The 25,024-nt window shown below is 48.3% G+C and overlaps 2 protein-coding genes and 1 long non-coding RNA gene across 3 annotated transcripts in view; 2 read left to right on the top strand and 1 right to left on the bottom strand.

Moving 5' to 3' along the window:
• LOC106835754 (sodium/potassium-transporting ATPase subunit alpha-4) overlaps window positions 1-11,655 on the top strand; it is a 28,190-nt gene extending 16,535 nt beyond the window's left edge. Inside the window, exons 13-21 of the mRNA XM_070497667.1 lie at window positions 1,263-1,399; window positions 1,811-1,961; window positions 2,282-2,450; window positions 3,757-3,911; window positions 4,069-4,192; window positions 5,491-5,636; window positions 8,432-8,562; window positions 8,675-8,776; window positions 11,107-11,655. Coding sequence (XP_070353768.1) covers window positions 1,263-1,399; window positions 1,811-1,961; window positions 2,282-2,450; window positions 3,757-3,911; window positions 4,069-4,192; window positions 5,491-5,636; window positions 8,432-8,562; window positions 8,675-8,776; window positions 11,107-11,515 — 1,524 coding nt within the window. The 3' untranslated portion in view covers window positions 11,516-11,655. The remainder of the gene's footprint in view (window positions 1-1,262; window positions 1,400-1,810; window positions 1,962-2,281; window positions 2,451-3,756; window positions 3,912-4,068; window positions 4,193-5,490; window positions 5,637-8,431; window positions 8,563-8,674; window positions 8,777-11,106) is intronic.
• Window positions 11,656-11,879: 224 nt separating this feature from the next.
• Window positions 11,880-15,281, bottom strand: LOC139042049 (uncharacterized). The gene is made up of 3 exons (XR_011498250.1): window positions 15,081-15,281; window positions 14,399-14,505; window positions 11,880-12,005 (listed from the first exon to the last, which is right to left on the bottom strand). It is a non-coding gene; the product is annotated as an uncharacterized lncRNA (long non-coding RNA).
• CASQ1 (calsequestrin 1) lies at window positions 15,187-24,211 on the top strand. The gene is made up of 11 exons (XM_014848340.3): window positions 15,187-15,879; window positions 17,611-17,695; window positions 18,541-18,641; window positions 18,823-18,934; window positions 19,274-19,347; window positions 19,690-19,820; window positions 20,665-20,710; window positions 21,126-21,180; window positions 21,411-21,511; window positions 22,343-22,417; window positions 23,571-24,211. The coding sequence occupies exons 1-11, from the start codon at window positions 15,601-15,603 to the stop codon at window positions 23,721-23,723; spliced, it is 1,212 nt and encodes a 403-aa protein (XP_014703826.1). The 5' UTR covers window positions 15,187-15,600; the 3' UTR covers window positions 23,724-24,211.
• Window positions 24,212-25,024: the final 813 nt, after the last annotated feature.

Raw genomic sequence — 25,024 nt, forward strand, 5'->3', positions numbered from 1 at the left:
AGGTCCCAGGTCACTTTGATGAGCCACTGGGAAGCTGTCAGGGCACTGCGAACCTGAAAGGCATCACTGAGGGCTCAGTCTGAATCATATCGGGAATCTTCTAACCTTATATGCAGTTCCCTCCCAGATCCTAACCAGTTACCCTGTGCCCCACGGGCCAAGCTTGGTGAGGATCCAGTGCCCTGAAGTTGAACCAGGATCCTCAAAATCAGTGGTGTGGGTAACAGCTCATAGTGGGACTTTCCTGAGTCTCTGGGAATCTCAGCTTAGTTGTCTTCTTCCAGTACGCCAGGGGTGCCAGTGCGGAATGATGAGGGCTCACAGGAAAACTCCTTCAAGGCTCACTTCCATGCTCTAAAAGTAAACAGACTGACCTTTTCAGGGCCTCTGCTCCTGCAAGCAGTTGGATAGTTAGGTCATGGTCACATAGTTTCCTTTTTCCTCCCATCAGAGACTGCAAAATTGTGTGCTGGGAGGGCAGTGGGAACCATGGGCAGTGGTTCCCAGGAAGCCATCATTCCTTCGTTTGATAATTGTTTGTTGATGGATTCCTGTGTGCTAGGCATTGTGCAAGGGCAGGAAACTTAACAAGGAATCAGAGACGTGGCCACATTCCTGGGGAGCTCACAGTCCAGTAGGGGAGAGAGACAGACAAGCCATCACCATATAGAGAAGTGACAAGTGCAGAAATACAGAAAGAACAGAATGCTAGGGAAGCAGAGAGCTCAGGCCCCTGATCTTTGGGGAGGAATGGGACCAGACTAGGGCTGGTCCAGGTATCCAAAAAATGGGTGGAACCCAGAGGCTGCAGGGAGACAGTGGGAAGACGAGAGGAAGAATGAGAACCAGAATGCACCTGGACCTAGATGAAATTTTGCTAGACAGATGGATTATTCCAGACGTTCCTTTATTACCACTTGTTCCATGTGTAGGTGTTTCTGTCTTTGAGCTTAAAGCAGCAGAATAACTTCCAGAGCAATTAAACAAAATTCTAAATATAGTAAAACACCCAAATCCCTGATGTATTCCTGGGAAGCATAGAACCCAAACTGTCCTGTGTTTTATGGTCTGTTGGTCCTGACCCACTCTAGAGGGTTAAAGCCACAGTAGCGAGATTTTTGATCTATAGCACAAGTTCTTGGGAATGAGCTACTAAAACCCTGTGGAATGGAAGCAGTGATCTGTTAGTTCTTAGAATGGTGAAGGCTCCAGGCACCTCCCTGAAGATGATTCTGCTCCTCTTCCCTCCCCTCCCAATTCAGGTGATTATGGTAACAGGGGATCATCCCATTACAGCCAAGGCCATTGCCAAGGGTGTGGGCATCATTTCAGAAGGCACCGAGACTGCAGAGGACACTACTGCCCAGCTCAAGGTCCATGTCAGGCAGATCGATAGCAGGTGAGAGCCCTAAAGGACTCAGATCTGCCATTTTTTTCCTCCATCCTCTCAGCCTGCCCCACCTAGATCCCACTTACTAAAGTTCTTAGAGCCTCCTTTAGTAGGTAGTATGTGCAGGGTTTACTTATTGCAAAGTAAAACATAATAGGAAAATGACCAAGTGACTATGTCAGTGGATTTTCAGAGGAAGTTGGACAAAGAAAGAGGTAGAGAAAAGGGAGGAGTGGTTGGGAGAAAAGGGAGGAGATGCAATGTGTCAATCTGGGGACAGTGAATGGCTGGGGACAAGTGACGAGATTGAGTTGAAAGGAGAAATAAGGAGGTTATAGTAAAGGTTGGTTAGAGGGCACCAGGACCCCTGGTAAATTCTCAACACTCTGAACTAGCTTTCTGAAATTCTTTTCCCCCCAGGGATGTCAAAGCCATTGTGGTGCACGGCTCAGACCTAAAGGATATGAGCTCAGTGCAGCTTGATGAGATTCTCCGAAACTACACTGAGATTGTGTTTGCTAGGACCTCCCCTCAGCAGAAGCTCATAATCGTAGAGGGATGTCAGAGGCAGGTAAGGGAGAAAAAGGAGGCTCGAGGAATCTGGCAGAAATCATGTGGCATAGCCCAGCCCCAAATCAAGCAGAGGAACGTGTGGGCTGGGCTAGAAGAGCCTGCAGAGAACATCCCATCTCAAACTCCTGAGATGGACATCAGTTTGGGGGTTCCCTGAGAGTTTTAATATCTCAGGAGGAGCAGGTGAAGGAAGGGCCAAGAGGCCCAAATCAAGCATGATTACATCAAGAAACAGGGGATGATGAAATCAAATTGATCTTTGGGACTGGCCCTGAATCTGACACAATAATTATTTCACTCCCTCTGTGCTTCACCCAGGGAAACGTTGTGGCGGCGACTGGTGATGGCGTGAATGACTCCCCAGCACTGAAGAAAGCTGACATTGGCATTGCCATGGGCGTCACTGGTTCTGACGTGTCTAAGCAGGCAGCAGACATGATCCTGCTGGACGACAACTTTGCTTCCATTGTCACAGGCGTGGAGGAGGGTGAGGAAACAGGGTGCCCAGGGTTGGGACTACTTCAGACTCAGGCGAAAGTTGGTATATATTACTCTCATTCCTTTTGCCCATCATCCAACCTCCATGGTCCTGTACAGACTGGGAAAAATCACTGTAAGACAAATTTTTACAAATTAGATTCATTTGGTACTTAGAACATCACTTTCAGGAGCCCTTTATTATGAGACTGGAGGAAAGTCCAGATTTGTGAGGGAGACTGGGACTGTGGTATAGCATGGTATCTTCCTACTTCTTCGCAGAGATTCAAGTAGGTCTACAGCAAGTTCCAAGATGTAGCCATACCCCTGGAACTACTCCATACTCCACAATCTCAGGAGGGCCCCCTAGGAACCTGTTGCCTGAATGATGTTGACATATCAAGATCAGTTGGAGCCTGACCTATGAATTGACTGCATGAGCCCAATTAAACATCGTCTTTCCCAGAGAATTCTGAAGACAATGTCCATTGGTGAATAGGAGAACCCCAGAATTTGGCATCCCAGGCTCCCTGCTTTCTGCCTGTTGCTATCTTATTAAAACCTAGGACAATTCACATAATAATAGTAGCTACCATTTTATTGAGACCTAGTATGATCCTGACACTTTGCTGAGTATTTTGTACCCATTCAATTTTTTGAGCACCAACTTTGTATCAGGCACTCTTCTAGATGCTGGGGATATAACAGTGGGGGATAAAAAGACACAAATCCCTGCCCTCATGTAGCTTAATTTCTAGTGGAGTGTGACAGACAATGAGGTAAATTGTATGGCATATTAAAAGGTGATAAATACAGTGGGGAAAAAATAAAGCAACGAGTGCAGTGAGGGATTACGATTTTTGAAAGGGTCACCAGGGAAGGACTTAAGCCATCTTGCAAGGCAAGAGGAATGACACTCAGAGAGGTGAGGGGCGCCCAAGGTCAGAAGCTAGTTATGGCAGAAATGGGATTAGAACCCAAGCCCAGGCTCTTTCCATGTCAGCCTTAATCTTCTAATGGCTTTTATGTCAACGTTCTCAGACATCCCCAAGTATTAACCAGGCCCAACCCTGCTTAGTTTTCAGAGATCAGATGACATTAGCCATGTTGAATCCAAGGACAAAGAGTACACAGATAAGGCATCCTCATAAAGCATGGCTTTAATTAATAGTCATATAATTTAGAAACAAAACTGGGACTGCCAAGGTTTCGGACCTACAGATCCTTTCATGGACTGTGACACTGCTTTATAGTAGTCTCTCTGTCCAGGAGACAGATACAGAAATGGTCTCACTGAAGCTTGACCATCCCCCCAGGCCGCCTCATCTTTGACAACCTGAAGAAATCCATCGCGTACACCCTGACCAGCAACATCCCCGAGATCACCCCCTTCCTGCTCTTCATCATCCTCGGTATCCCCCTGCCTCTGGGCACCATAACCATCCTCTGCATTGACCTGGGCACCGACATGGTGAGACCCAAACTGGGACCCGGTTCATGGAGCTCCTGTGAGATGCACTGAGGAGTAGGAAAAATCCTGTGTCCAAGGAGAGGGACAGAGCTTGAGTTACTTCTGAGTTTCCTTCTGAACTTTGTGTCCCCTGTCACTCTCACCTTCCATCCTCCAGGTCCCTGCTATCTCCTTAGCTTATGAGTCAGCTGAAAGTGACATCATGAAGAGGGCTCCACGGGATCCAAAGAATGATAAACTGGTGAACTATCGTCTCATCGGCATGGCCTATGGACAGATTGGTGCGGCCAGAGGAATGAGGGGTGAAGGGAGTGGGGAGTGGCTGCCCCTGCCTGGCCATTGGAGCCATCTTGGTTTGCAAGTCAGGAAGATATTTTCTTAAACTGTGCTAGGCCCTGGGACAACAAAGAACCATTGATTTCTGATCTGCCCTTGACTTAAGAGTGCAGTCAAGAAGGAACAAACAGACATAAAATGATAGCATCTTTCCAAGTGCCAAATAATGAGTATAGAGAGGACATGCTTCAGGAGTACAAAACAAGGGGTCTCACCAATCACGAAGCTAGTGAGAGAGGCCTTATGGAGGAAACAGGACTTACACTTGGTTTTGGAAGATACAGTTTAGACTAGTAAATGTATGGTCAGGTATCGGGGACCAGAGGAGAGGGGAAATTCACATGGCCTGGATGTTGAAGAGGGAATAAGCCAGTTTGGTGGAGCCCTTATTCCTGATAAAGGAATAGTGGAAATTAAGGCTGTAGATACACGTAACATTTATACTGGGCCAGCCTTGAAAAACATGTGAGAGCCATTAGAGGTCTTTGTTCTTGAGTTGCCAGGTGCAATGGGATATTTCAGGAAGTAAGGTGAGGGATGGACAGGGAAGAGATTGGGGACAGGGGAGACCATCCCAATATCTAGAGGAGGAAATACATAGTAAAAGCACAGATTTAGGAGCCAATCCTACGTTCGAATCCTGATTCACCACTGACTACCTATATGACCCTACATGACGACTGAATCTTCTTTGTGCTTCAATTTTCCCACTTATGAAATGTAGATAAAAGTTCATACCTGTTATGGGGATCATTGTCCACAGTTACCTACACAGTGCACAGCTCTGTTGTTAGTAGACAAACATTAACGTCAGCTATCACTGTGGTCCAGGCATGGAGGATAGACGTTTCGACTAACAGAGAGGCAAGGGGTAGATGGCAGAGATGTGAGGAGAGGAGAGGACTTAATGAGTGTCCTAATGTCAGAGGAAATGGAGAGGGAGGAGCCCAACACTCACTCAATGGGGAGAGGGAATAAAATCGCCTCTAAGATCTTTTCCAATCTTAAGATTATATGATTCAAATGTGACTCTGGGTTAGAGCTTAGAAACAAATGTCAGGGCTTGGAGGCAAGTCCTACAGAGATGACAGGATCAGATCATTGATGGCAAGAATCTTCAGCATTACAGCTCAGACACACACCAACCCAGCTAGAAGCAAGTCCCAGCTACCACCCCTTCTATGCTCTGCTTTTTGAGGTCCTTCTCTAAACAAGGTTCCCCTGTCCTGTAACTCTGTCACAGGGATGATCCAGGCTCTGGCTGGATTCTTCACCTATTTTGTGATCCTGGCTGAGAATGGTTTTAAGCCTGCTGATCTGCTGGGCATCCGCCACGACTGGGAAAATTCATACGTCAATGACCTGGAGGACAGCTATGGACAGCAGTGGGTGAGTAAAAGGGGTAGGGTAGTAGATAGTGATCAATAAGAGTGAAGAAGTGACAGGGGAGTGGGTTTAGGAAATTTTTGAAAAGTGGGAGAATGGAGGCACCAGACAGAGTTGATGCCTCATCTCCAGTTCTATATGAGCATTCTAACATTTGACCTCAATCTCCAATCACGTCAGCAAGTGTTCTCTTTGATTGCAATGACTTCATTTCTATTCATTCCTACTGTCTGTTGTCTGTCCTTACCTTCCTGGATATTTTGGCTTCCATGGGCTGGAAGTCTTCTTTGTCATATCAAATTCTGGGGGCTAATTTCTGTTTTTCTAGGTTCTAACCATCATTGCTTCAGAAATAAGTGCTGGGTCCACTCTCTCCCATTACGCTCCTTCCCTCCATGGGAGTTCAAATAATATGACTTCAAATCTGAAAACTTTTCTTTGTATACCCCTTCCTCGTCATTCTAAACTTTTTAAACCTAGAGGATGCCTCTCTGTAGTAGTCTTTCCTAAAACCCAAGATGAATGAGACCCAAACTGAAGCCTTCTAACTGACGCTATGTGTTCAAGAATTTTAGTAAGTATGGTTTTTTGTACCTTTAAACACTCCTGTCCTAATTTCTAAGACAGTGGAAGATGTTTGTTAGAATTATAGGACCATAGAGGACACATAGTCTATACAGGACATACAGTTTATTATCATCATTCTATAAATGAGGAAGCTGAGTCTGGAAAGATTTAATGCTTGCTCAAAGTCCCATAGTGAATTCTTAGAAGAACTGGACTAGAATTTTGGACTCAGAATTCTACTTTCCTGCCCAGCACTTTCCTACTTTACCATGATGCCTCTAAACCAAGTTAATTTCAGGTTTCTCAAAAGTATGTTAAAATCTGTGTTGTTGGGAAAATGCCCCTCATACACACCTGGCTTCTACCAGCCAAGCCTCATGAGGCCATCAGATGTCAGTGTTCCCAGCTACCAACACTGCTCCACAGTCCAGTGATGCCCAGAGTCCTCATCGTTGTGCCCCGTCAACATCTCCTCAATCCTCAACTCAAGCCCTTGTTGGTTTTATATCTTGATACCATTCCCCTGTTGCCAAGGTGCAACTTGACATATATTTATTTATAACAAATTAAAGATAATTAAAATTAATTTGAAGTAACATCAAATTACATCAAAGACATCTTGAAGTATTGCAAAAGGGTTGAGAAAAATTGCCCTGAGGCAATTCCATAAAGGCAGGGTCTATGCCTCTTCCACTGCTGTCATTTTCAGATAATCAAGTATAGAGCCACCCACCCAGGAAATACTCTACATACTACTAGAAGCAAAGATAGCTGCTTATCTTCTAAATGTCTGTCACCAGTAATTCCATTGATCACCACTCATTCATTCATTCATTCATTCAGCAAATATTTGTCAAGCATCTTCTATGTACCAGGTGCTGTTTGGGCTCTGGGGATACGGTAGTGAACAAAAATGACCAAGTTACTGCTCTCATAGAACTTATACTCTAGTTAGGGGGAAGGTCGTGGGTGGGGAGACAGATAACAACCAAATATATAACATATTGGGTCAACGGACTATGAAGTGTTGGGATCGAGATACTAGAGTAGGTAAGATGGAAAGATAAAGATGGTGGTCAGAGAGAAAGAGATGCTTGAAATTGAAATTACAGAGAAGTTGTAGCTATTATAAAGGACAGTGTCTGTTTAACCACTGGAGAAAGCAGCCCAGGTGGGGAGTGGAAGACAACATCATTGGAGAAGATCAAGGAACTGTGAGACCATGGTATTGGAAGGATCATCAATATGGATATTTAAATCTCCAAAAACAAGAACAGGAGCAGAGTTAGAGTGACAGTGAGTCAGGAGCTAACATCTTCAAGTGGTGCTGGGGGTGACTTGGGTATTGCTAGCTGGCTGCAGTGGAGGATCGAGGTGGCATGATCTGATGCACACAAACCTGCTCATTGGTCTCACTCTAAGTTCAGTGCTTGGCTCATCAGTTTTCAGCCTTTGTTTTCTAATCATCTAAGGCTCTATATTTTCCTCCAAGTCCAGTTTTGACCATACCCCATGAGGTTCAATATGTAGTATTCCATTATTGTTCAGTCCTACATATTTTCAAATTCTTAACTCGATCTACAAGTTACTTATAAACATGCTGCTTTATTTTTTGAAACATGGCTTTTTCTCCCATCTGATTTAGATGCACCTCTTCTGTGTTAGCCCTCTGTGATCTCTGTCTTATATCCTACCTATAGTGCTGACATAGCATATTTATCCTCCCCACTAGACTGTAAGATCCTTATGTGTAAAATGGGAGTGAAAGACTGAAGGAATGGACGAATGAATATCTCCTATCTGGTACCACCCTTTGGGCATTCCTTTCCTCTCAGCTTTCAGAGTCCCCTCTAGCCCCATCTTCCTTTCTCACCTATTTCCTCTGACTCTGCTTTCTGAGTACACCTTCTTCTCTTACATTGCCCTTCTTATTAATTTAGCAAATATTTATTGAACCATAGCACTTGAACTGAGCAATGGGGAGGGGGCACAAAGATAAATAAGACAAACTGCCTCTTCCTGAGGAGCTATCCGTCAGGTAAGGAAAACAGATAAACAACTCATAATGCAACAGGATAAGTGCTAAGACTGAGATAAGTGAGAAGTGCTGTGGGTGTCTAAAGATCTAAGTCAGCATGGGGTCCAGGAAGGCAGGACAGGAAAGAAGCTTTTAAGATGTATCTGAATCCCTTCTGACACTGACGTCTCCCCTCTGCCCACCCTTCCTGCAGACATTTGAGCAGCGGAAGATTTTGGAGTTCACATGCCAAACAGGCTTCTTTGTCAGCATCGTGATTGTGCAGTGGGCCGACCTCATCATCTGCAAGACCCGGCGCAACTCGGTCTTCCAGCAGGGCATGAAGTGAGCACCCACCCAACAGCCCCACACATTCCCACACCTGTGCGCAGGGCGCCGCCATTTCCTCTACCTCTCCATCCCTGTCTCCAACACACTCTGAAACATTTCTTCCCAGAAACAAGATCCTCATATTTGGGATACTGGAGGAGACATTCCTGGCTGCTTTTCTGTGCTACACTCCAGGCATGGACATGGCCCTGAGAATGTACCCACTCAAGTGAGTAAGGGAAGGGATGCACGTGGGAGAATCTCTGGGCATAGGGAGAGTGTGTGAGAGGAAACGTGTGTTTGAACAGAAAAGTCACTCGTGGAGGGTTGGGGAGGGGTCTTGCCTGGATAAATGGGGCTGTACTCAGTGGTGTAAGGAGACTTATTTGTGCTCTGACAAATGCATCTTATTTAGCAAAGGATTAGGGGCTGTGCCAAGTGATCGCAACCCACCAGACATGCAAATTTAGGAGACTTACCAGTGCTTAAAAGAGTGGCATCTTTTTTATGATGATGTGTAGTGTAGCTGTCCAAGGATACATATTGCTCGGAAGCGAAGTAATCATAAAAATAGCCTGATCTGTGCGTGGCTAATTCTGTTGTACTTACGTAAATATGTCTTAATGTGCATATATATGAGTGGGCATAATGAAATTCTTTTCATCTGGTACTTTGTTTTGTTTAAGTCCCATGTTTGCTTTTTGTTTGTTTTTGTTTTTTACTTTAGTCTATGCATGTGGTGAAAAATTGCTCTTTAATATTTTACAGAGAAAAAAGTAAAACTCCCATTCCACCCTGACTCTCTCTACCTCCTCCTGCATAGGGAGCCTCTGTTAATGATTTAGTATGTATTCTTCCAACTCGTTTTCTATACGTTTACATACTTTGCTGACCTTTCTATCCCTTGCAGTGTTTTACACAATGCTTTGTATAGTGTAGGTGCTCAGTTAATATTTACTAAAAAGACATTGGCATTGCCCTTAGATACTGACAATCCCAGGTTTGAATTTCAACTGTACTGTGTATTATTCTGTGACCTTGAACAAGTTTATAACCATTCTGAGCCTAAGCTTCACCTGCGAAGTCTTCATAATACACCCCTGGCAGATGGCTGCAAGAATTAGATCTAGAAATGTGTGTAATGCACCCAGGACGGTGCTTGGGTCATAGTGGGAGCTTTGTTAATAGTAGCTTTATTACTGCTGCTATTAACGTCAATATATTAGTAATAGTAAATGCAATTGAGCATTAAGTGCGCTCCCACTCTGTATATACCTTGACCATAAGACTCATCACCTAATATTGTGATTATTAATATGGTGATTATTTTGTGTGTTTATCTATCCTCTCTTCCCTGATTGCCCGAGCTCCTTGAGATCAAGGACCATCATGTCATCATTTTTATTTCCTCAGGACCTAACATGGACACAGAGTAGACATACCACAATTGTTGAATGAATGGGTGACTGTATGTATATAAGTGTTTATGTTTGTTGGTGTGTATGTGTGTGTGTATGGAATGAACCACGGCCTAGGCCTGCGCTGTCCAATATGGTAGCCGTAAAGTACTCTTATGTCACTACTGAGCTCTTGAAACATGGCCAGGGAGAAACTGAATTTGTAATTTTAGTTAATTTAAAGTTAAAGACTAAAGCAGTGTCAAATATTTTTCTAGGAAGTACAACTTTATTGTTTTCATTGGACTACATTTTCTTTTAACCATTGAAAATTCAGTGTCTGACTTGAGATGTGCTGTCCATGTAAAATACTCACCAGATTTTGAGAACTTAGGATAAAAAGAAGAATGTAAAATATCTCATTAATAACATTCATATTGATTACATGTTAAAATGATAATATTTTAGACATATTGGGTTAAATAAAAAGCATTATTAAAATTAATTGCACCTGCTGCTTTTTACTTATTTTACTGTGGCTACTAGAAAATATCAGATTTCACATGTGGCTCGCAACATATTTCTGTTGGACACTGCTGGTCTAGGCCATCTCTCTGTCATCCAAGAGAACAAATGTGGTTCTATTCAATCCCTCCCCAGAGCCCACCTTCCTGGTCTCTAATTATAGAAGAGGTTCAGGAAGAAAAATGTCCCCATCTTTGCCTATTGAGGAGTGTATATCCCCACACATGCAGCCTCAGGTTGAGCCATCCTGCTTGGACACCCTCCCCTTTTGTGCGCAAGGCCTAGAGTCCCCAGAAAGCAAAGGGGTCTCCCTGAACGACTACACAAAAGTCAGTAGACAACCTCCCTGAACACTGCATGTACCTCTGCTGTGACATTTATCATGTCTGCTATCATTGGCTCTTTATGTTTCTGTCTTGGGCTTCTCCTCCCTCACCCCCAACCCCCAGGTTCTGGCCTCCTCAAAGGTAGAGGTCAACCCCATCTACGCACCTTGCTGTCTCCAGCACCCAGCACAGTCCCCGGCACATAGTGGACATGATAAACGAACCGTTCAATTCCCAAGTGCTGTTCTCTGCCCCTGCCCTTCTCTGGCCCCTCTATCTCCTGCCCAGCTGATCAAACTCTTGCTCTACAGGATATTCTGGTGGCTTTGTGCCATTCCCTACAGCATTCTTATCTTTATCTATGATGAAGTCAGAAAATTTGCCATCCGTAATCATCCTGGCGGTGAGGCTCCCCTGCACCCTGCTCTGAGTGGTCAGCAGCCTCCTAACTGGCTCTCCCATCCCACTTGGTTCCTTCAGGCCCGTTGCCCTTCTCCCCACCTCACTGCCTGGCCTGTGCTGAGCCTGGACCCCGGCCCTCTAGTCCTGATTCCATCACCCTGCTCCTTTCAATCCTCGCTGCCCTGTGTTCCGCCCTCAGGCCTCCTCTGTCTACCATTCTGCCTGTCTTCCCTAGATGCCTCCCCTGTGCTGCCTTCTCTGGCTCACTCTGCTCTCTTCTCTTCCACAGGCTGGCTGGAGAGAGAGACCTACTACTAAAATCAGCGGAGGAAGAGCTCCACATGACTTAGGGGTGTCCTGAGGGCCGGGTAGGGGGGAGGGTTTTTGAGTTTGGCACAACATTTAGAGAGCATATGAGTTGGGGCAGAGAGATGCTAGGATGAATTACCTCGGATGAGATGGAGACAGGTGATCCTGACGCTGGAATGAGGGCACCATGGGGAGGAGACCGGGTGGGTTGAGGGGAAGCCCGGCCTGCGTCTGGCTAGAGCCCAGTGAGGAGGGGCGTTGTCCTGTTGAATCTAGTAGCCAGTCTACAGAGTAAATGTTGGCAACAGCTCTCACCTGACTGGATGTGTCGCATCTGATTTTTGGAGAGTGGGGATTTCTGTGACGCTCTCTCCCTAGATCTTCATGGTAATCAGGCAGGGGAAGTCTTTCAGGGGCTGAAGTTGAGGCTGGGAAGGGATCAGAATCAAGCATCTTTGCCCCTTGAGGGCTATCCCTCATCTTAAAGTCATTCTCCGACCTGATGGAGAGCAAAGACAGGACAAGTGACTGCCCCCAAAGTCAAGCTGGGATCAGAGAAGTGGAGGGGGGAGGGGTGTTGTGAGAGAGGAGCAGCTGAGCCACACCCTATAGAGGGGCCACAGCACCCACACCTGGTGCTGTCAGAGGCTACTCATCTAGCCCCCTCCACCGCAGTTCCTCAGATCAGCTTATAGAATCATAGAGTTTTAGTGTTAGAGAGACCTTATTTTATCAATTAAGAACCTTAGGTCCAGAGAGGTTAAATGACTTGGGAAGGGTCATGTGGTGAGTGGTAAATGTGGGGCTACAGCACCTCCTCTGAGGAAGGGACTGGTGGTCCCTGCCCTCCGCCCCCTGTCATTGGGGCATCTCAACCCCATTCCCATTCATCAGCCTGTTTTCTCAGGAGTAGCTTTAAAATATAGGCTGTAAGAATGCTTTCTGAATCCCTGTAGCCTCTACTTTAGGTGAAGCAACCCGACCCCTCGTGCCCCAGGCTCCACAAGGAGTGATGGACATTCCCAAAAGCCTGTTCTCGGAGCTCAGCACTTTCCGCATCTCCGGTGGGTGAGGAGCCCCAGGAGTCTCCTGCCCACCCTGGGCGGTGGCTCTTCCTTCCTCTTCACTCACTCCCTGGCTTTTGCTTTGTGGGCCTGTCCACTATGCCCTGTGGGTCAATTCATTCTCTTTTAGAGGAGAGGATTGGTTGTGCCCAAAAGTATACAGAGTGAGAGAGAAACATTGAGGAAAGCTGGGGGAGATCGTAGACTGTCACCAAAAACAAAGCACAAGTGTTAAGTGACCGTGCGCTATGCTTGGCAGAGGGACAGGGGCCTTACACACACCATCCATTAATCCACACAACAAATGTATTCTTAACCCCCTCCCCCGCATTTTATAGATGAGGAAACCAAGGTCTGTCTGGTTCCAGAGCTTGTGCCTTTCATCACTTTTCAGACTGGTCTTACAGTGAGTGCTGGGCCAAAAATATACAAATACAAAATGAAAAATAGGACAATGATGGAGGAAGGGCCGCCATGGACAGTCTGGGCTGTCAAAGAGAAGGTCACTGTAAGGTATAACCAACCATGCCTCCCCTACATCAGGCCCCTCCTCAGAGGTCTCTCTCCTGCCTGTCCCCCTCCCTCCTCAAACACAAGGTCTCCTAGGGACAGGGCTATATCAGTCTGGGGTCTTTCCCTGGCTGCTGACACGGCTGAACAAGACCCTGGAAGACAGAGGGGCCAGGGTGTGTGGGAGTGAGGTGGGGAGGGGGAGTGTGGAGGGGCCAGCTCCTCGGGTTTCAGTAGCAGGAGCTTCAGGTGTCTGGTGGGTTAAAAATACAGAGGCCCCAACTCAGGGTCATTTGATACCAGTGACTGAGGCCTGTTAACTCCAAGGGCCTGAAGGCAGGGGCCTAGAGGGAAGGGTCTGAACAGACAGAGAGCAAAGCATCAGAGAGAGGAGAGGGAGTGGGAGGGGAGGGGCGCAGCTGCTAGAAAGGATGAGCGTGGAACTGGAGAGCCAAGGGCAAGGAGAGGGGGCAGGATGGGATGAAACTGTCTGGTCTGGTGGCTACAGGCGGACATGGAGCAGGCCTGGGTCCCACCTCACACCCTTGGAGGTACAAAAGGTCAGATTCATGATGGAATGAGTCTAAAGTTCCACTGTCTCTCTCCCAACGTTCCCCCTCCCCCAGAGTGCCACAGAAGTAAGACACTGGGGCTGGACTTCGTCATCTAGACATCTACTTCCGGGCGGGGCTGCCCATCTCCCCTGCTGTCTTTGCTCTGGTTGTGGGGCTGTGGGCACATTAGTCACTCTCCTATGGGAGCAGGGGATGGGTTATGAGGTCTCTTCAGGTCCACCATGCCCTGCTTAGGCTAGCTCTGGCCTCTCCTGCTCCAGTGACAGCTGTCCCTCCTGGACCCACTCCTGCCACGTTCTTGAGATTTTCTGTGGCCTTCCTTGCTTAGCTGTGTAAGGCCCGCCCCATGGGAGTGTGGAAAAGTTATTCCTTTAACATAATTTCATGCCCTTGCCTGGGTGCAAAATAAACACTGTCCCTCCAACATCAAAGATAGCTCAGGGTGGGGATGGAGGGCTTCTGACTTTGGTCTAGCCTCTCTCTGGTCTCCCCTTGCCTCGGTTTACCTATGCATAGTAAGAGCCCTGGAGGGCATGAGGAGGCTCCTTCCTTTCTAGGTACCCAGAACTGAACTCATCCACTCTGCCCTCCCCTCCAAGCTGGGGGATCCAGGAAGTCAGAGCCTCCCCCCAACTCTGCTTTGGCTCTTAGGTGCACAGAATTAATCAACATCCTTGGCTTAGGGCACAGGACCCACCTCTTCATGTTTTCCCGGTGTTAATTTTTTTCCCTGGTGTTTATACCTGATCCTCTTTGTCTTGTCAAAGATGTACGAATGAATAGTTGCTATCCACTCTCCTTGGAATCATTCAGCCTGGGGAATCCTCCCTTCCCACTGTGCCCTAGAAAACTGAGTCGCAAAGGATCAGAGTAGAGAGAGTGAGTAGGAGGCCGTGGCCGAATGACTTCTCCCTTCTCATCTTGTCCGTCCTGGGCAGAGAAACCCCAAATCCACACCTCTACAGGATGGATGTGGGCCAGCACTTCTCGTCCCACGCCCTGTCCTTCCCTTACATTCCCGAGTTAGGAGTGTTGAGTGAAGCAAAGGAAACTGGCTGGAGCTGAGCCAGGTGGCCAGTCCTGGACGCGGCTCCATCTTTTATTCAGAGAATGACCTCATCCTTGGTTCTGGTTCTTTAAAGAGAAGTGCAGGGGTCTCTTTCCTGCAACCTGGATTGCATTTTTACTGCCCTCCTCCTCCACAGGATCAAAGAAACAGACTTCACCTAGAGGAGACTCCCAGTTTTTAAGACCTAGAGTCAATATTGCATTTGTCCCCGTTTTGTCCTGTCCTGCGAATTTAACCTCTGACCCAGAATACCTCCTCTTCTCCACCTCCATTTCCTTCTCTCTGATTACTTTGCCCTCCCTGAGCCCTCCCTAATTACCCCAAATCTCCCCTCCCCCAGCCCCAGCTTCATTTACCTCCGACTCATCTGGTCTTATTTTTAGCTCTGGCTTTTTCCTTTCTTAATATGGCGATGAGCTCTCAGGCCAGAGGCGCTGGGACAGGGGCTGAGGAGCCCTGGACATTGGGGGAGGGGGAGGGGAAGGAGGCTCTGGGAGCCTAGGGGAGAGGTGTAGGAGGTGGGAGGATCCCAGCCCTCATGGAGCTGTCCTGGCCTCAGAAGGTTATCCATCTCTTCTGCCAATCCCAGAGACATATTTAGACAGGACCAGGTGCGGGCCAAGGGGTGCCAATCTCAGGGGCAGCTCCGGTTCCCTCCCCGCCCCCTGCTCCTATTCCTCCTCCTGACCCTTTTTCTCTTGGCTCCATCGGCAGTTTCTCCAGGACTCAGCAGTGTCCTCTGTCCACTGCCCTGGGCTGTTCTCCACCCCACCCCCACTGTGAGCCCCTAACTCAGGATTCAGGACCCAGGGGCCCCTCCCCACCCCAGCTAACTTCTTCTGGACCAGGAGAGCCGACCCACGTCCCACTACCTCCATGAGCGCTGCAGACAGGATGGGGGCCAGAGCTGTGCAGGGCCTGCGGCTGGCAGTGCTGTTACTGCTGGTGCTAGGGACCCCTAAGTCAGGGGTGCAGGGGGAGGAAGGGCTGGACTTTCCTGAGTATGATGGTGTGGACCGTGTGGTCAATGTCAACGCAAAGAACTACAAGAATGTGTTCAAGAAGTATGAGGTGCTGGCACTGCTCTACCACGAGCCCCCCGAGGACGACAAGGCCTCACAAAGACAATTTGAGATGGAGGAGCTGATCCTGGAGGTGAGTGGTGGGTCTGCAGGCCTGCAGAGCACACCCCGTCCCTCTCTGCAACCCTCTATCCTACAACTCCACATAGATCTTTGAGGGCAGGATCTAGGGGCTAGGGGCAGTGCAGCAGGACCCCCGTCTTGACCAACAGGACACAAATGGCATGTGGCCTTAGCCAAATGAGAAACAAACTTGGGAACCCAAAAGCGCCACCATAGTTAGGCAATTTTAGGAGGAATGGAACGAGGCTGCAGGGAGATCTCTCCTCCGTGCTATAGGAGGCTGGTAGCACTAGGCTTGGCTAGAACTGGGGTGTCCTTGGAAGGGGGACAAAAAAGGGGGAAGGGGGAGAACTGCAGCGCAGCGTATTGCACCCTCTAATCTACTTTCCTAGCCAGAATATGGCCTCTCTCCCTACACTTTAGGGGCTGTACCCCAAAGAAATCCAAATCAATTTAAATGTTATTGACATCTTATTTGCATGTCATTTATTTCATGGTTTCATCTTTAATAAAAACCACCATGCCTCCCATTGGTCTCTCAGTCCCCTCTCTCTTCCCCCACCCCCGAATTCCCCATCTGCCTTTATTGGATCAAGCTGGATTCCCTGATTGGCAAATTCTTGTGGTTGGAGGATGCTTCAAAATGCCGTCCTCAATTTCTCTTTATGGGAAGATTCTCCTCACCCCCAAGCTGACTTCAGGCCCAAAGGAGAGGGAGGCTATTGTAACAAGAAAAAAAGCCTATTTGGGGATGATTGGGAGGTGTGGTCACACAGCCCTCTAAGAGCCAGGATGTGATAGAGTTTTCTTGTCTAAACTTCTGCAGCTCCCTCTCTAGCTTGGCCTTACAGAGAGCCCCCAGCTTGCCCAGAGCTTGGAGTATTTCAGGGCAAGATACCAGGCCTGCAAGCTCTCGTTTGTGTGCCCCTGCCGGGGGCTGGAACCGCCATCTGATTAATGCACTGAGTATTTTTATCCTGAGTGCTCAGCATCCCTGGCCATCCATCTGCCAACAGCCTCCCTTCCCTGTCCTCCTGAGAATCCGGGCGCCCGAGTCTGTATTATGTGGGGTAAAGCTGCAAGCTATGCCCAAGACACAGGCTGCCGGGGACAGGGACCTACGGGTGTGACTATCCATAGCCTAGGGACAGGCTGAGGTGGAGAGGGAAAGGGAAAGTTCAGCCCAGATGAGGAGAGCCCGGTCTGTTTCACCTCCAGTCCCTGTCAGTCTTGGCCTCTGTGGATGATGAGTGGTGGTCACAGTGATCTCTACTCTCAGCTCTCTGGCTTTCCCCACTCCTCAGCAACATGAACGGACCTCCCACTACCCTCCTGCCCTCCAAAATTCTTCCCATTGGAAGAATGGGAATTCTTCCTACTCAGAAGAATACCAGGGAGTTCACTGCCATGCTGAGCATGGCCTTTGATCAGGATGGAGTGCAGGGTTTCATGGAGTCCCTGAAGGAGCGAAGGGCCTCAGTCACTCTGAAGCGCAGTGCCTTAAAGTTCTACATAATAAGCACATTGTAAATGAGCAATAAATGTTCAGGGATTAAGAATTGAACTAAAGACCAGAAGGGTGGGGCTCTAGGGAAAGTGGAGATATCCTAGATCCCAGTACAGTGTCAAGGTTAACTCTTCTATTCCCTGCATCTCAAATGACCCCAACTTGAAAGCAAGAGAGGGTAATAGGGTTTACTAAGAATTCCGTGGGCTGGTTTTAACCCTAACCTTCCTCCAGTTAGCAGCCCAAGTCCTAGAAGACAAAGGTGTTGGCTTCGGGCTGGTGGACTCTGAGAAGGATGCAGCTGTAGCCAAGAAACTAGGTAAGGGGGGTGGGGCGGGGCAGGGAGGGGAAGCTGGCCTGTGAGAGGGGGAGGCCTAGGCTGGAGGACCAGGTGACAGCCCTTATATAGACCAGGGCCTCCACCATGCCTATTCTGAAAGTAGGGGAGAAAATACTGAATTTGGGAGGGGTGTGGCTGAGGTCCTGGCCTCTCCTTTATTCCTTATAGAGACCAATGCTCAAATCTCAGAAACAGGTGAAGGTGGCTTTCTTTATGCTTATGTAAAAAACAGGGCTAGGTGTTGAGGAAAAGGGGAGTTCAGGGAACACAGGTGGGTCTGGAGTGGCCTCTGCAAACTCTTCTTCCAACCCCTCCCCCTCCAGAGCCCTGGCCAGGTGTTACAGAACAGGCCACCAGGGGGCAGCGCAGGCATGAAACTGGACTCCGGAAGTGGATGGGGGAAGGGTGGTCAGTAATGAAGTCATTTGGTCAGTAATAGCAGAGGGTTAAAGGGGGGGACTGGGAATCAGCGACTAGAGTCCTCAGAGGAGGTAACATAAATATCTGTCTCTAGTTATGACAGGCAGAGAAAGGGAGAAAACTTGCTAGAGTCTATATCTCCCTATGTCCTGCCCTAACACCCCCACCTGAACCTAGCTTCTCCCTGGAGAGCCCATGGGCCCCAGCTAGCTACCTAGACTAAATCCAGAGGTACAGACACTAGCGGAGTAGGGGCTAAGGGGCAGTGGAGGTGAGGGGGCAAGGAAGAGGGAGGTGGAGGATATGGGGCCCACGGGGATTATGGACTGGGCTGCGACCCTGGATTTGGACCCCTGAATCCGTGGGAAGTTTGGGATGATGGCTCACCCCTGGCTCACTCCCAGGACTAACTGAAGAGGACAGCATTTATGTGTTCAAGGGAGATGAAGTCATTGAGTATGATGGCGAGCTTTCTGCTGACACCCTGGTGGAGTTTCTGCTTGATGTGAGGATTCCCCTGGACCTAATGGCCTTGCTTTAAGACTTCATGCCCTCCCCATCAACTCCCACCTCACACACATAGTGAACAGCTAGCCCCTTCCTCCTGTTCCCCACCCCTCCTCTCCCTGCTTCTATTGGTGAGGACCGAAACTCACTCTCTTCCTTCAATGTCCCTGTTCCTCCAGGTCCTAGAGGACCCTGTAGAATTGATTGAGGGTGAACGAGAGCTGCAGGCGTTCGAGAATATTGAGGATGAGAACAAACTCATTGGCTACTTCAAGAGCAAAGATTCAGAGCGTGGGTAACCCTCAGACTCCACTGTGCCCTCCCTGGATCCCCATTTTACCTGTCCTCCTACCTCCCCACTTCACCCACTGTCTCAGCAGCTCTGCCTCCTAACTCCTCTTGCCACAGTCAGCTTCATCAACTGCTCTGAGCTCCCTGCACTGGAGGGGCTTCCCAGACAGGCACCTCCAGCATTCTGCCTCCCCCAACTATATTTTAGCCACTCTCAGAGGACTAGAGGGAGTGGGTCTCAGAATGAACCCCACCTCCCATAAAAGAACTGGGGAGGGGGGGACGGTTTCCTGGAGGACCCTGGTTCCCCCAGAGACTAACTCTGCATTCCCCCCTCAGATTACAAAGCCTACGAGGATGCGGCGGAGGAGTTTCATCCCTACATCCCCTTCTTTGCCACCTTCGACAGCAAGGTTCTCCTCCCCACGGCTACATTGGGTCTCCCTCACTCCCTTCAGCTGCCCTGCCCCCTCTTCCAGAATCTTTGGGGGACCTAGTCTTTCCCTACACATGACATTCTCCACCCTCACCCCCATCTCAGGCCTCTCCTGCCCCACAGATTTTAGACATCTAAAGTACCCCTCTCCTGTTCAGCCAAAGCCCAGAGAAGTTAAGACACTTGTCCAGTGTCACAGTGGCAGTGACAAGGGCCCAGGTTGTCTGACTCCCTTCCTAATATCTGCTCCCTGATAATACTGCTTCTCACCCTGATCCTGCATCCCCTGCTCTACTCCCCCCTGCCCCCTCCCTCAAAGGTGGCAAAGAAGCTGACCCTGAAGCTGAATGAGATCGATTTCTATGAGGCCTTCATGGAAGAACCTGTGACCATCCCAGATAAGCCCAATAGCGAAGAGGAGATTGTCAACTTCGTGGAGAAGCACAGGAGGTGGGGAGCAGGGGCAACCGTCTGAGCAGGGTAGGCTCCTCCTCAGGCTAGAACACCAGTCTATGAGATAGGCTGGGGGAATCTCAGCCAGCCAGGAGCCTGGACTCACCTGGAGATGAATACACTTCTGGGTACCAGTGCTCACTGATACACTCACCATTTTACACAACATTTTGCATGCTAGCACTTAGCCCTGAGCCCTACACATAGGAGGTCCTCCATATATGTGTACATTTAGTGGGTAGAGGACAGGGATGCTGCTAAACATCCTACAGTGCACACAGGACAGCTCCCCCAAAACACAATTATCTGGCCCCAAATGTCAGTAGTGCTGAGGTTGAGAAACTCTGCCCTACACTCACACATAATTCTCTCCCTTCACAGTACTCCACCGCTGGAAATACCCACTCATCAGTGTAAACACTACTCACTCTCATTCTCTCCCACTAGATTATGGTCCCCTCATCAGGGCAGGAACATGTTTGCCTGGTTCAGCTCTATCTACATAGCACCAGGCACAGTGCTTAGAACATCTCAGACACTCAATTTTTTTGAATGAATGAATGAATGAACGAACGAATACGCAGATGTCCAGTTCTTACCTTCCTCCCAAAAGTCTCTCTCCCAGTCCCCTTGTTCACCCTCTGCTCTCCCACCTGCTCTAACCATGCAGTGATCTGGGCCTGGTGCCCAGGGCTTAGGCTTGGCCAGATGGCTTTGTTCTGGGCTACAAGCTGTCTGTGCCCTAGACATGACCCAGAGGCAGCCTCTGCTCTGGGGACCCTCTGGAGGGGAGGGCATTCTTCTCACCCACTGAGTATGACTTTCTGTCTGTTGCTTCTAGGTCAACCTTGAGGAAACTGAAGCCTGAGAGTATGTATGAGACCTGGGTGAGTGCCCCTGGACCAGGCCAGGCCCTTAGGGGAGCATGGGTGGCTAAAGACTCAAGTCCTAGAAACATCCCACCCTACTGTTCCTCATGCCTTGCTTGTAGGACTGACAATGCACCAGCAAAGGTTGAGGGTTTTGTTCTCAAGAATGTGTCAGGCATTGGGAGACACACATAAGTAGATGAAGATGACAAGGGAGGAGCTCCAAGCTCTGGAGCTAAAGAGTTTGCCAGAGGAGGTATGGGGGCCCTGGAGCTGAAGGGAGCAGTGTCACTTGGGAAAGGGTCACCACCACGAGAATATACCTGATCCAGAAGCTGGATTTCCAAAAAACTCAGGTTCAAGGAAGATCTAGGGTCTGTTCTGGGTTCTCTGACTTCAGGGAGCATAACTAAAGCCTCCTCTCCCCTAACAGGAGGATGATCTGGATGGAATCCATATTGTGGCCTTTGCAGAGGAAGCAGATCCTGGTGAGGGAGAAATACTGGATTGGATTTGGGGGGGCACTGGTGAGAGGGGGGAGGCGGGCTGTCAATTGGAGCATAGGCTTTACTTGGGAGGCATTCCTGGAAAAGTACAAGCAGCCTGCAGCTAGACCTGTGGAACTGTGGGAGGTGGGAAAGAGATCTAGACTCCTGTTCCCTCTGGGTCCCTTTCCTCTCTGCCCCACCTCACACTTCTCACTTGTGTTTCCTCCAAGATGGCTATGAGTTCTTGGAGACCCTCAAGTCTGTGGCCCAAGATAACACTGATAACCCTGATCTTAGCATCATCTGGATTGACCCTGATGACTTCCCCCTGGTAAGAGGTCCGCTGAGGCACTGCTAACCTAAGATGGGGCCTTAGATAGTGGCACTTTCTGAGGAGAGCTTGTTTCAGAGTCTTTCCTCATCTTCTAGCTGAGGGACCCTGGAAGGTTTCTGCCTGTTGCATGATCATGGGCACTGTGGGCATGAAGGGCATCCTGAGAAAGGGAAAACAGGATGGGAAGTGAATCACATGGGTCATAACACACATGATTCCTAGAGCAGAGACTGGGCAGGTAGCACATGTGCCCAGGGATGGTTCCTTCTAAAGAAATCCAGAGTTTGGGGGAACAGATGGGCACATTAACCCTGCACATGGTATACACAATAATAGAATCAAAGCACAGAGATTCCATGTCTCAGGGTATGGCTTTGTTCCTCGCTGAATCTCCAACACCTAGCACTAACTGTTGAAAGAGTAATGGAATGGACAAACAGAAATGTGAGGAACATTGGCAATTACCAGGTATAACTACCATAGTTTAGAGATGTAGAAATTGAGGGCCAAGGAGAAGTGCCTTGCTCAAAGTCACAAGGTGAATCAGTAGCAGATCCAGGATCAGAACAGGGGTTTCCTATCTAGTTTTCCTTAGATAGGAGGGGCCAATGTCCCCAGCTGACCCTCCTGATACTTTCCCTTTCAGATTTCTACCCTTTAACTGCTTAGTTCTATCCAATCCTTTCAGGTCTTATAGAAGGACTCATCCCTCATCCACCATGGGTTCATAGTGTCTTCCCTCTGTCTCTCGGCTGACCCTCACACACATCCCCTTGGACTCATGTGTTCCTAGACTCCATTAAGTTGCCATATGTGGTCTTTCTACAGCTGGTTCCATACTGGGAGAAGACGTTTGACATTGACCTGTCAGCCCCACAAATAGGAGTCGTCAATGTTACTGATGTGAGTTTCCTTCCCTCATCCCTGGTTGACCCCTAACTCTGCTTCCCAGCATAGCGAGCTCTCCTGTGCTCTGCCAACTAGGAATTGAGCCCTTTCCATAGAAATTAGACATGCCCAGTCTAATGACTGGATGGAGGGAGAGATTCATGATCTGAACATGCCCATCTTCACCTGTTGGAATCGGCTGCTCATCCTTCAAGCCCCTGTTCAAATCCTCTCTTCGCCATGAAGTCTTTCTAGATCTCCCATTTGGAATCAGTCCCTCCTTGGCACTCCAAGAGCCCATTTGGCATCAAGAACATGGCTTTTATATGGCTATTTATGTATCATGTCTGTCCCCTCCAGTAGACTTTGAGCTTTTTGAGGGCAGACATCTTCTCATTCACATGTAGCAGGTGCTTCAAAAATGTTTATTCAGTAGAACTGAATAAGCCACAGTCTTTGCTTTCATATAATTCTCAGTCTAACTGGGAAAGCAGTATTCCATTAACTACAAGGCCAGATCTGATAAACTCTGTAATAAAGATTCACATAAAATGCTAGGAAGGCACAAAAATCAAAGTGATTTCTGCTTGAGAGAATCAGAGAAGGGTTTAAAAGGAGTGGCATTTAAAGTGGAGATTGTACAACGTATAGGAGTTCTACAGTTGAGTAGCACTTCCAAATTGATGGAAAAGTTAGTGCAAAAGGTCAAAAGTAGGAAAATGAATATCAGGTTAGGTTCAGGAAAAGGCAAGTCATTTTTTACAGCTTGAGAGCCTAGAGATCTCTGAGGATGGTGCTGAAAAAGCAGGTCATGAAAAGCCTTGAATGCTGAAGAGCTGCTGACTTTATTCTCTAGGCCAGGAAGAGCCACCAGTGGTTTTGTGTCAAGGGCACGATCGAGAGGTCTGTTTTAGGAAGCTCAGCATGTCAAGAGCTTGGAAGAAAGAGTGAAAGGAGGAGGGCTATTTGCCAGTCCAACTATTCTTTCTACTCCCACTGTCACCATTCTAACTTAGACCTTCACCTGGACAGTTTCTCTGGCTGTTGACAGATGAAGGGAAGGGACAGAAGATGTGGGGAAGGATATACAGAGTCCAGTGAGTGGGAGGATGGGTCCAAAGACCTGAGTCAGTCTTAGCTCTGGTTCCCTGTCTGTGCCATGTCCTAGGCGGACAGCGTATGGTTGGAGATGGACGACGAGGAGGACCTGCCTTCCCCTGAGGAGCTGGAGGACTGGCTGGAGGATGTGCTGTCGGGCGAGATCAACACAGAGGATGATGACGATGATGATGACGACGATGATGACGATGATGATGACTAGTTGCTGTAGCTACCATCTCCTAGCCCCACTTGCTCTCCTCAGGCTTCCTCCTGCCTTCCCTGAGCTTCTCCAGGGACACTAGCTCATTCTCTGACTAGGGCCCACTGGGGTCTGTAGGCTGAGTGCTGAGACTCTGATCCCCCTCACTTAATGAGGGAAGGAGCACTTTTCCCTACATACCAGCCGACCTATCTCATCTGACTTCTGTTTCCTGTCCAACAATGTCCCTGTATCTAGTATTTGTTTCTTCCATCACTCCGTACACTCTTTCTTATGATTTTCTTGCCATATCTGTGGGCTCCCATCTCTATTCTGTTCCCTCCACTTCTGCACACTCTTCCCCCACTCTCTCAAATCCTATATCCTTCTGACTGTCCTATCCCTGGCCAGGAGGAAGGGAGGGTTCTGTGGGGCTGTATCTCACCAATCTCTTGTTAATGTATTTGGGTCAAATAAGAGGCCTCAATAAAGGATCTGGGGCAGCATGAGCAAGTGTCTGCTGATGAGGTCTCACCCCTGTGGCAGGAGAGAGGCAGCCAGAGATTGGGAGATTTAGGTATGGGTGCCTTGTTAGGAGACTGTGATAGGAGGCTGGTGGGGCTCCCTCCAGGCAGTTATCCCAGAGAAGCTTGGATTATTTATCTGCTGCAAGTCAACAAGCCTTTTCTGAACACATGGTGTTTGTCCAGCACCGCTATTAGGCTCTGGGAGAACAGAGAGTGCTGGGCCTGTCCCTGCTCTGGAGCTGATTAGACTCACTGGGAAGTCAAGACAAACACACTAAACAATTGAAGAAAAATACAAAGCAATATGTAATTAAGTGATTACGTGCTGCTTGATAGCACCCTCCCTGCAGCTCTTATTTGAATGTCAAGACTGAGCCCAAATAACACTTCCTCGATGAGGCCTTCCCAGAGGTGTCACCCTCCTGCAGTTCCCTCCTCTGGGTTCACACTGCACTCTCTAAATACACCTCTATTCTGGTATTCGGCCTATTCTATCACAGTTCTTCATTTACATATCCATCCTGCCCACTAGACTGTGAGCCCCTTGAAGGCAGGGACCCAGGCTTTTCTCTGTGTCCACAGGGCCTGACATACAAAAAGTAGTCCCTAATAAATGTCTGTTAAAAGAAGGAACAAATGAACAGAATGGGCTTAGAGAAGAGAGATCAGAGTGGGCTTTGATGGCTTCATAAAGGAAGTGAGCATTTTCTAGGCCTTAAAGGAAGAGTGGGATTTGATTGGGGGCCAAGGAGTTGGGGAGGGGACATTTCAGTTGATGGAGACATCAAAAGCACT

Source organism: Equus asinus, chromosome 25 (genome assembly GCF_041296235.1).
Source record: "Equus asinus isolate D_3611 breed Donkey chromosome 25, EquAss-T2T_v2, whole genome shotgun sequence".
Taxonomy (NCBI): Eukaryota; Metazoa; Chordata; class Mammalia; order Perissodactyla; family Equidae; genus Equus; species Equus asinus.

Excerpts from the sequence above, each read along its gene's own strand:
- CASQ1 (XM_014848340.3), top strand. The coding sequence starts at position 15,601 with ATGAGCGCTGCAGACAGGATGGGGGCCAGAGCTGTGCAGGGCCTGCGG. Across the intron at positions 15,880-17,610 it reads TGGAGGAGCTGATCCTGGAG|TTAGCAGCCCAAGTCCTAGA; the intron begins GTGAGTGGTGGG and ends ACCTTCCTCCAG. Across the intron at positions 18,935-19,273 it reads CAAGAGCAAAGATTCAGAGC|ATTACAAAGCCTACGAGGAT; the intron begins GTGGGTAACCCT and ends TTCCCCCCTCAG.